Source organism: Canis lupus, chromosome 8, assembly GCF_011100685.1.
Source record: "Canis lupus familiaris isolate Mischka breed German Shepherd chromosome 8, alternate assembly UU_Cfam_GSD_1.0, whole genome shotgun sequence".
Classification (NCBI taxonomy): Eukaryota; Metazoa; Chordata; class Mammalia; order Carnivora; family Canidae; genus Canis; species Canis lupus.
This window is the reverse complement of record NC_049229.1, coordinates 65,839,478-65,851,320: the sequence shown is the minus strand read 5'-3', so window position 1 is coordinate 65,851,320 and position 11,843 is coordinate 65,839,478. Positions and strand designations below refer to the sequence as shown.

The 11,843-nt window shown below is 39.2% G+C and overlaps 1 protein-coding gene across 7 annotated transcripts in view; it reads right to left on the bottom strand.

Moving 5' to 3' along the window:
• Positions 1-11,843, bottom strand: part of VRK1 (VRK serine/threonine kinase 1) — a 107,075-nt gene that overhangs the window by 30,964 nt on the left and 64,268 nt on the right. For 6 of the 7 annotated variants that reach the window (XM_038545680.1, XM_038545681.1, XM_038545684.1 and 3 more), the window contains exons 2-3: positions 11,175-11,339; positions 6,632-6,687 (exon numbers count right to left, since the gene is read on the bottom strand). In XM_038545680.1, coding sequence (XP_038401608.1) covers positions 6,632-6,687; positions 11,175-11,339 — 221 coding nt within the window. Of the gene's footprint in view, positions 1-6,631; positions 6,688-10,277; positions 10,359-11,174; positions 11,340-11,843 lie in introns of those variants that run through there. The other variant, XM_038545686.1, reaches the window with a different exon arrangement.

Genomic DNA, 11,843 nt, shown 5'->3' with positions numbered 1-11,843 from the left:
CCACTAGCTTCAGGAATCTCCAGTTACAGCACCTGTAGGAAGACTAGTCAGCCAATCTGCAAACAGTCAGGCAGTACCTAGTTAAGAATGAGCACTCGACAAACAGGCACCATAAGTAACTAACACGTGGATCAGAACTTGAAAATAAATTTGCCTTGTTCCAGGTAAGTATACTTGTCAGCCCAGCATTAGAACAGAATGGTACACAAGGTCTGGCATCTCACTGCCTCTTAAGAAGTAGAAACTAACCAACATACAAAGTATGAGTCCAAATTCCTAATTTTTAGACTCAATACCCCAAATTTTGCCACAACCCGTGGCTCCTTTTTGGCATCAACGCTCTCTAGACAGACACCTGTGTGTGGTCAGAGCCCACCGCTAGGCCTCCAGCAGAAGTAGCAGTCTCAGTGTAAGAAATGAAGAAGTAGAAATTCAAGAGATGAAATTTTGGTGAAGTTACTCTCCAAAGGCTAACTTTTAGAATAGCTTATTAATATAATTCAGGTTTGAAAGGGGTTTTCCTAAGACAAATCCTGGCTTATTACCATCAGTATAAAATTCTGATTCATTCCCTTTCAACCTATGTCATATCAACTTTAATTTTCAAACTTCCCTTTGGGCAATAATTTATTAAACTTATAATAATAAAAATCAACCTATATAAATCAGACTATTATAATGAAAGCCCCACTACAATGAAGGCTCTTTGAGCTCATTTCATACTTTTTCTAATCCAATAAGGTTCCATTATAACAAAATAAAGGAGCTACTTCCTTGGCATTGCACTCTGGCCAAAGCTCGCTATTTCTGTGGAAGAAAATACCTTAACTCATAACTAAAATTTTATTAACATATTTCAAATCTAAAATACTTTGCCAACTCTATAATAGCCAAGATTTAGAAAAGAAATTGGGACTGACATTTTAACTAGAATATCACTAAACGTTTCTTTAAGACTTCTAAGTGTCAAAATGAAGATGACAACAGAAAAAAAATTAAAATGTGATATATTTCAATGGCACCCTCTAAAAGCAACTGGCTGCCATTTAAAAATGAAGCTGTATAAAGTTTCCCCTTCCTACCAAAAAATTATGATATATGAATTGAAAATTCAGGTCACTTCTCATAAAGTCAGTGAGGAAAATGAAACATCAGTCTGCAAACTTCTTGCCAGGAAACTTTGAAATACAGGCTTTATGATCGTTCATACTGTAAAGTGACCATGATATAAAGAACTGTTAGGATACAAGACCTAAAAGTCTACCCATCCCACCCCCCCACCCACCCCTCCCCGCTCAGTTCTGCTCTGAGCTCACTGATGGGACTGCAGTCGGTCAGTCTGGGGGAGATCACTGAAAACTATCAACTGTGTTAACAAGATAACACAAGAGAGTATTTTTTTCTCCTTGCATAATCCAACTTAGTACCAATTTCCCATTTCCCGCTGCACATCATCTTTCCTGAGGCAAAACACGGTATCTTGCAGTTAACTAGAGGCAGAGAATACAAGTTTACCATGTCCGGTGACCCCAGTATCACGACTCCAAGGCTGCTCCCCTAAGTCTGTAAGGATAAGGCCCTAATCTAAACCATGATCATTTGGTAGGAGGGAGAATATATTTAGTATGCACCGAAACCTCTATCTTAAATCTGTCCTAACTTCAAGACCAAATGTAAGAAACATGTGGGCTAACCATCCAAAGCTCTTTCATAGAGCAGGTAGGTATGCATATGAGCAGCAACCAAATTTTCTGACAAATCTTGCACGCTGAGGCGGAAGCCCTACCACAAGCACGGGATACCTGCTGCCTCTACTGAATGAAACGATCCACAAAGGTAAACATGAGCATGCATGAGTCCACTGAAAATAATTAAAGTGCTTTGTGCACCACACTCTACCAGTGGTTCTCAACCTTGAGGCGCAAAAGAATCCCCTGGGGAGCTTTACTAAAAATACCAATAGCCAGGCTCTGCACTCAGAGATTCTGATTATACTGCACAACCCGATAGAGAATCACTTTTTGATTTGATATAGCATTGCACTGTTAAGTCTAATTTCATAATAAAACTTGCCTTCAAAAAAAATTTTTTTAAGGATTTACCTATCTGAGAGAAAGAGAGCACACACAGAGGGAGAGACAGAAGTAGACTCCCTGCTGAGCAGGGAGCCAGATGTGGGACTCGATCCCAGGACCCTGGAATCATGACCTGAACCAAAGGCAGACATTTAACTGACTGAGCCACTCAGGTGCCCCAGCCTTCGATTATTTCTTAAATAACATCTGCTGGAGTGATTTTTCTCCAAAAATAAAGTATGTGCTTATTTTAGATTTTGGAAATATTTTGGTATATTTTCTTCACATACGTGGTTATTTCATAAAATTACTTTGATACCACACATAGTTTTGTATCTTGCTTTTTATTTTTTTGTAATTTTTTTTAAATTTATTTATTCCTGAGAGACTAGAGACAGAGGCAGAGACACAGGCAGAGGGAAAAGCAGGCTCCCTACGGAGAGAACCCAATGTGGAACTCGATCCCAGGACCCCAGGATCAGGCCCTGAGCCACAGGCAAGATACTCAACCACTGAGCCACCCTGGCATAACCATATCTTGTTTTTTTTAGTAATTACTTATGAAACCTCCCCAAAGAGTAGTTCCTGTACCTTGAAAATATGATTAATAGCCCCTAATGTTTTAAATGGCAAATGTTCATAAAGTTGATTTTCATACTGGAAAGATCTGATACTCATTTTACAGGTTTGTGTTTGATGAACCATCTCCATTTTTAATATTACAAAGCTCTGAGAGTAAGACTTACAGAATAGTAGTTTTAGTAGACAGAGCTACAGCATGTCACAAGTGAAGGCAAATCATGCTACTTGAAAAGACACAGACCAGAGATGAAAGTGAGTGGTCTCAAGAAATCAAAAGGTGGTGAGAAATTATGGCTACAACGTTTTCAGAAGAATAAAACTAAAAACTGCATAAAGAAAACAGGTTTACAAGAAAGTCCTTATCACTAAAACTTGAAATCCAGCTAAGGAGAGAAACACAAAATTAAAAGCAACTGTAGCCTAGGAAGGATATTCGCATCTGAAATGGTTAAATAAATGTAAACAGAATAAATGCTGCTGGAGTTTCAGGTTCTGAGAGGACGAGGAGGATCTGGGGAAGGAAGAGCAACAGCAGCGACTCGCATTCCCTGAGAGGGTTGAAAGGGAAAGTCAGTAATTCTGATTTGTTCATGGCATGCTTCCAGGATCACAGACCAACTATCACATTGAAAATGTTAGTAAGATATTAAATGCAAAAGAGAAATCGACTGAATATTTATCACTGTCCTAATTACAAAGAGAAGGAGTAATACAGGTCAATGGAAATAGAACTACATTAGGAGACAGGAGAGACGCAGAGCACTAAACTAGGTTTGGTAACAACGGGCTTTAAACTTAGAAATAAAGAGTAATTTACTTCCTTATGTTAAGCAGTTAGGAAATGCCTGTTCCAACCCATTTTTTTCATAATTCTGTTAAGTAAAACAGGTAGTACAAATGAAGTTAAAGTGACTAACTGAAGTACTTAGAATGACCCATAATAAAGAAGAGCATCTTAATTCTAAACTAAACCGCAGCTGGAAGAATCTCAGCCATAGAGAAGACAGACATGGTGACCTAGCAGCTCCGCCTGTAAGATGCAGCCCTGGCGCTATCCGTCCAACACATGGGGAGGGCGGTATAGGTCAGCCAGCTGCAAGGGGGTCTCAGCGAACCACATTTTTGAACCTCAAGATTATGAGAAGTCATAAGTGGACTTGCTCTCCTCTCACAATGGAAACTTTTTAAAGACCTGAAGACTAGTCTTACCCGTAGATTTTAATCTGTTGTATCAAAGACGAACAACTCAATTTAATATTAAGAACTTTCCTTCCTCTGATAGAGCAGCAAACTGAGTATTTCAAGAGGAATATTAGTCCACAAAGAGAGAAAAATCCAAAATGAAAAGGGCTTAAAGAAAAGCAAAATGGCAGGACACGCCCATCAAGGCGTCAACTTTACTTCCATTTACAGGCCTCATGTGTAACTTGGGCCCCAGTTAGCCCCCCATGCTGTAAACAAATATAAAAACTGGACAAAACAGATGAAATTATTCCTTTCAGACATTAGACAGAACAGGAAGCACAGACTGTGACCTCTAAAAAATGGGAAACAAACCAGGAAGCCTGGTGGCTCAATGGATTAAGCGTTTGACTTTTGGTTTCAGCTCAGGTCCTGATCTCAGGTTCCTGGGATCGAGCCCCACATCAGGGTCTAAGCTAAGCAGAGAGCCTGTTTGAGTTTCTCTCCCTCTCCTTCTGCCCCTACCTCCTGCTTGCACTAAGTAAATACACAAATAAAATTTAAAAGAGGGGGAGGAGGGGGACAAACACAATGAGCCCCAGGCCAGCCCTGGCTTTCCTTACAGAGGCACCTGGAGTAAAAAGGAGATGAATCAGGGTTCTATGGGATAAGAAGACCACACACCAATAACCCTGATGCCAAAACCAAAAAATGAGATTAGACATTTTTAAAATTTAGAGATATTAGAAAAAAGATTAAAGACTGCTATCCCTCATGAACAAATATGGAAAAATCCTTAACAAAATACTGGCAAATCAATTCAGCATTATGTAAAAAGCATAATACATCATAACTAAGTGTAGGGTATGTTAAGAATAAAAGTTTTACGCTCAAATTACCAATCAATATCACTGCCACATTAACAGAATAAAGGAGAAAATCCTATGATCCATCTCAAAAGATGCAGAAAAAGCATTCAGAAAACAAACAGGCAAACTACAAGCTGGGAGAAAATTTTTACAACTCACACATGTGGAATGGGACTTGCATTCAGAACAATGCTCTTACTACTCAATTATAAAAAGCAAAACCACCTAGTTATTTCAAACAAAAACTGAGGAGACACTTCACATTCATATATGAATGGTCAATAAGCACAATTACTTGGAAAAACTAATCAAAATCAGGCATCAGGTAAAACTATGAGACACTGCTACACACCCAACACCACAGCTGCAAAACCAATCTGACAACTGCACATATTAAAGAGGATGTGGAGCAACCAGAACTCTCACACATCACCAGTGGATGTGCAAAATGGCATAACCACTTTGGAAATCTGTCTGGTACTTTCTTATAAATTTGAATATACACCCTCCCTATAAACCAGCAATTTTCCTTCCAGGTATTTATCCAAGAAAAATAAAAACCTTGTACAAAAGTTTTTGTAGACAGTTTATTCATAATAGCCAAAAACTGTCTATCAATAGGAAATGGAAAAAACTGTATAATATCTGAGCAGTAAGATTGAACGAGTAATCAATATACCAACAATATGAATGAGCCCATTAAACATTTTGCTAAGCATAAGTCAGAAAGAAAACAGTATATACTATATACCATTTATATGATAATTCTAGACAAGAATAATTAGTCTACAGCACAAAAGAAAATTAAAAAAAAGAAAACCTCAGATAAGTGGTTACCTCAAAGGGTACAGGAAAGGATACAAGAAATCTTTCTGCAGTGACAGAAATGTTACATATTTTGATACAGGTGGGAGCTGTACAGGTATATGCACCTGTCAGAAGTATTCAAATTATTTAATACCTATAAATTTCCTTGTAAAAACTATGCCTGAATAAAAAAGTGTTAAAAACAATCCCAAAAACAATTCAGGTACAAAAGAGTTAATTCACAAGGGATCAAATACATTCCTCATTGAAAAGAAAATAAAGTAAAGCAAACAAAAAAACAAAACTTCAGGATAATTCTGACTTCGGTAGTCTTTAGGAAAAAAGGAGAGTTGGAGAACATATGTCAGTACTTTGCCCAAATAACAGACCCTGTTATCTCTTCTATTAAACAAAAGCGTGTTCTTCATAAGGAGTAAAGAACTTCGAGGGAGGAGTTACAAATATAACTTTGTAAGCAGAAAGATGTGTAATATATTCTAAACAAAAAATAGTCGTTTTAATGCCTTTTAGTGCACCCAAGGTATAAGCTGACCTGACTATTCAAAGTATGCTTATATCAGATGGGATGCTGTCAACTTTTACTTGTTACAAACTAATTTCAGCATTAGCAAAAGAAAGTTCAAAGTGATGATTAAATAAGTAATTTATTAAAATGGATGGAGAAGGGAAGAAAACTGGAAATAAAATGAAAAAAATTGACAAAGCAGTTCAGAAGCAAATGCAAGAAAAAATACCATATAATTTCACTAAAGTATATAGTCTTACGGGATATAAATAAAAAGCATCTCTATTGTAAATATAGCTAAAATAAAAGAATGAGATGAATTTTTTTATTCTACATCTGTACACCTCCATGATTCATTTTTCCCCTAAAAACCAAGATCACTCTAACTCAAAAGGGAAGAAATGGACTTTTTGAACTTAAATTATTTAAAATTATAAAGATATTTTTTGTCTTCTTACATATTTATTAATAAACATTGTTAAAAATGTAGTATCTTATAGTTTAATTCTAGTTATCAAAAAGGATGTCATACAAAATAAACCATACACCCATTCAACAAAAAAAGAAAATAAGCTAAAATATTTTCTTACCACTTTTACAACACAAGGTGCATCGCTGCCCACCGACTTTGAAGAATTCATATCAGCTGTTTGAAAAAGTGACATATGTAATATTAGAACAAGAAGTAGCATTATTTTAATTAACCTGTTACAAACCTGTTAATATTTAGGTCTGTATATCTATAACTCCTTGATAGGATAAATTTCAGTTCCCAAATATGTGTCTCAGGATATCATTATAGTATATTTCACCAATTTGAAGGCTCTTTTTTTTTTTTTTTTAAGATTTAACAGATCTGAAAATGGAATGCATGTTATAATTATTGGTATCTTTAATCCGATCATCAATTAAGTATGGAAAACTCTGAGTTAAAGATTTATTTAATTCAAAAGTACTCATAGCCTTTGATATGCTAATGAAGGTTGTGAATTCCCAAGAGGATAATAACTGATGACATTTCTTAAATTTCACAAACCAGGGGCAAAAAAAAAAAAAAGAAAAAGAGGGTAAGAAAAGAGGGAGCTAAAGTTCCAAAAAGCACTAGTTTTGGGGGGAAAACTCATCTATATCAACAATTCAGGATGTTTGGCACTAGAACTTTGAACTAATCATAATGTGGCTGTCATTTTATTTCATGCAAATAAAGCACAGGTGCTAGATTAAGGAGTCAGGAATATAAGGCTGCCCACATTCATGAAAAAAATATTTTACCAAGTACCTACTAAATGCCATTTCTAGGAAACTGATTTAGTAATGAACAGGAAGAAATAACTGCTACTCTTATGAAGCTAACATTTCAGTGGTAGGACACAGACAGCAATTAAAACATAAAGCATGCTCAATGCTTTCAGTGCTAGAACAGGAAAACGAGGCAGGAAAGAAGGTACACACTGTTGAAAGGTCTTCAGAGAAGCCTCTCTGTCACTGGAACTGTGGTCTGAAGGCAGAGAGGGAATCGGCCATGTAAGTACCTGGGGAAGAACATTCCATGCAAACCAGCACAAAGGCCCTGACATGGAAGCCTCTGACAAGTCTAAGAAAGCAAGGAGGCAAAAGTAGCTGAAGAAAACTAAGTGAGGTGGAAAGTAATAAGGGACAGATCAGAAGCAGCAGCAGGGGACAAAGAGCAGCATGTGACGTAAGGCTGACATAAAGCTGTCACTGTGGTTGAGCTGGAGAGCCACTGGAAGGTTCTGAGAAGAGGACTGGCAAGATTAGACTTTGATTTTTCAGAATTCTTCAGGCTGCCTGGTGGAGAATGGGGTACAGAGGGCAAAAGCAGAAGCAGAGAGGTCAGCCTGGCCACAACGACACTCGAGGTGAACCAGAACGACAGCAGACAAGGTGGTGCTAAGTGGTTAGACGGTGGATGTATTTTCAAAAAGGAGTCAACAGGATTCGTTGATAAACTGGATATGGAAGGGAAAGGAAGAAAAGGAGGCAAGGAGGCCTCCAAGTTTTCAGCCTGAGCAGCTGCAAAGTTGCTACTTACTAAGATGGAGGAAGCTGTAGGAAGAGCTGGTGCTTTGGAGAGCTTTCTGTCTGAGATGCTCAGTAAACATCCAACAGGCACTTGATATACAAGTCCTGAGTTCACAAGAATGGTCCAGGTTGAAGAAAAAAATTTGAGAGTCATTGACATGGAAACACTACTCAGTTAAAGCCATGACCCTGGAAGAGCCCCTAGGGCACGAGCATAGATAAGAAAAGAAGAAACCCTAGGCCTGAGCCCTAAGGCATTCTCACATTAGTAGATGAATTGATGAAGGAGGACCAGGGGAGGAAAACAGCAGGATTTTGAAGAAACTGCAGCTACAGTACTTGAGAGTGAAGAAGGAATGCTAGAGTCACAACAGTGACTACCATGGGCATATGGTAGCTTTAAATAAGCATTCAGTGTAACAAAATATTAAAATAAGGATAGTATTCCAATAATGCTGCACAGTTCAAATGAGGAAAGGGGAAAAAGAGGCTCAGTAATTCCTTCAAACATTATATGCCACAAAACATGCCAGGCACTGGGGACACAATGAGAAGAGCTGTCCCATTGCCAAGAGAGAGAAAAGTAACTTCAAATACAGTGTGGACAGTATTATGAAAGGGTTAATGCAAAGGGCCTATACACAGAGTACCTGCCCAATCCTCAGCTTTGGAAAAATGAAGCAAGAGAAGCATCACATACCGAGATCAAGAGGCAAAGGGCTTCAGGACAAAGCACAGATCCTGAGGAGATAAGAGGGATGAAGAAGCTACATAGGAATGAGAACAGAGGGAGGGTCTCTATGCCATTCTCCTACATCTGGCACTTTCTCCCCGGAGCTACGGGGAGCCATTACAGGAATTTGACTAGGCTAGATCACTCAAGCCAAAGCCATGAATGATGAGATGCAAGGGGGCCAGGAAGGTAGCAAAGAAGAGCCACCACCACAGTGAGAATCCAAACAAGACGTGAAAATGACCAGCACTAAGGCAAGGTCGGCAAAGATGGAGAGAGTTGTCACACAGGTAAAGCCACAGGACTAGGTGAAGTACTTGGGACACTGGTAAAGGAACACTTAATGCCTTCCGGTGTCTGGCCTGAGATATGCCTCTCCTGGTCACAAGAGAGCCGGTGGGTGCCCTGCAGGCCCCTGGCCACGGGATGCACGCAGCAGATCAAGCCCCTGGCTACAGATAAAAGATGGGGAAGTCGACAGTCAAAACACAGCAAGAGCAGCCATGAAATCGATAAAAGCACTCAGAGCAGAACCCACAGAATGAAAAGTGAGCCGAGGAAGGAAAGCTGGAGAACCCAGAAGTCCCTGCGAGGATGCCTATGCATCTCCACAGGCAGCAGGACAGCGAGAGGGGACGTGCTCCCGTGAAAGACATGGGAGCAATCTTCCCAAGAAGAAAAAAAAAATGGTAGCAAACACTGCAGGAAATATCCAAAATAATTCAAAAGTAATCTTTTTAATTCATGAGCAAAAACTGCTGATGATCTTGACTATGGCTGCTTTTGTATGTCAGTGGGCACCAAGAGACAAACTGGAGGCAGCAATACTAAAGCAAATCCAGATTGATCAATCCAGCTCTATAAAAGCAAAGCTTTATTAAAGGAATCTGTCAAATCATTGGACATTAACAGTACTCACTATTAGATGGCACTTTTTAATGATAAATACAAACACCAATAAAAGAGCACAAATGCAGTGGGAGTGGCAAATGTTCCAAAGGTTACAAATGTAAAGTAACTACTACAAAATGAAGAACCTACTTGTGTCAGGTTCCCACTCCTAACATGGAATGTCCTAAGTGCACACATTCTGCAGAACAGCTTATAGAATCTACCATCTCTAACCCCTAAGGTCAAACCTATATAACCTGGCCACTAACCTTTCTTGGTTAATACATATTTTCACCTCAACAGATAGCCTGGTCTACTACAGCGGGCTTGGCCCTCAACAAAACTAAAGAATCAACACCCATCTCCCAAAGACAGGTGCCACTGACCTAGAGAAATCCTATTTACAGCATACAGTAGAGCACTGGGCTCCAGGCTGTCTCAGGAACACAGCCCTAGAGGCTACGGCTAACCCTACAGCCTGCTGGCCCTGGAGGAGTTGGAGTCGGACCCTCCTAAGAAGATCCTCATCTCGTGGGCAGCTCTCAAACATCAGCACACATCCAAATCACCTGGGGTACTTGTTCAGTCTCACTGCTGGGCCCTCTCTCTACATATGGCATCTGATTCCTAGGCCTGGTTGTGGAGCTGAGAATCTCAGTGCTAAGAAGGTTCCACTACTAACACTAACCTAGTATCTAATAATAGTATCCTGAGTAACACATTGCTTGAAAGAAAAAAGGGTTCCATTACTAAAAATAAAATTGTATAAACCTCAGAGCAGAAATTAAATAATTAGGTAAATAACTAAATCAAGATTAGAGGTGGAGTAGGATATATCATGGAAAAGTAAGAAAGAAATTGCAAAAGCAAACATGAAATATATCACTATTAATACTCCAAGTGAAGCAGTCAGCTTTAGAAGCAATGAGGTAAAATATTTTTTAAATCAATGATTTAGTTAACCTACAGAATCTCAGGGTTCCACATGGGTCCTCCAAAATTTCAAGGTAAGTATGCTAATTAATAGCACATTTAATCAGGCCTAGTATGCAATTTTCAGGTCATCCAATTCCACTACAACGATTTGTAGGGTCATAGAGAAAGAAAAAAAAAAAAATTCACACCTGTTATCTGAAAATCTCCAAATTAAACCAAAACAGAGGGAATAAATCCCAATTGAGTGAAGGTGGGGAAAGAAAGATGGCCATGGCTTTCTCCGGGTCTCAGAAGAAACTGAGAATATACAGAATATCTTAAAAATCTAAAGCACAATATTACAGATCTATCACCCTCTTTTTCTACTGCGAGTAAATCTACTATCTTCTTCTCCACTCCTGTAACAGAGATGCGTTTTCGTCTAATCATACAGTATTAAGTTGAATGTCGATAATTAGGAACATCCTGTAAAAGCTCCTGAGAAATTATTTGATAAGAAAACATGTAAATCTTTGGACTGGTACACTTACCAAGATATATACAGCCGAAGCCGCCCTGGCCAATGGGCGATCCTAGTTTCCACTCCTTCTTTGTCATGTCCGTGATTATCTCCCCAGCTGCAAAGTGTTCTGCAAGTCGTCTCTTTGCAGGGCCCTGTCTTCCAGCTTGAGCTGCTTTTACACGAGGCATTTTCACTATAACATGAAAGAGAGCGACACTCAGAATTATAATCCTAGAAGTGCTGAAAACATTTTCCACTAAGGGATGCTCGGTGCTGCAAAGGTGCTTTCCAAATGAGGAAGAGCATTTACGACACGATAGGGGATGCTTTCTTAACACACAATCCATCGTCACGTCTCTGTGAAGATTACATTATCATCCCCATCTTACAGATGAGGAAATGAAGGCTCTACACCTAAAAGCAGCAGAGCAACAGACATCGCTCTGAAGACTAACCTGACTCCAAAGCCTTGATGCTGTGGCCCACAATTACCCAGGGAAGGAGTGGACCTTTCCAAACAGTGATAAGGAAACGGCGGCTGTTTGGTCTCTCGGGTTCCCAAGAAAGGCAAAGCTGGCAACACGCAGCGCTCCATGCTTCCCTTCTCACACCTATGCTTCTGGAAGTGAATCTGGATTCACCTTTCTCACTCAACAGCGGAGTTTAACATAACATTCAGAGAAGCTGCGTGTTACTG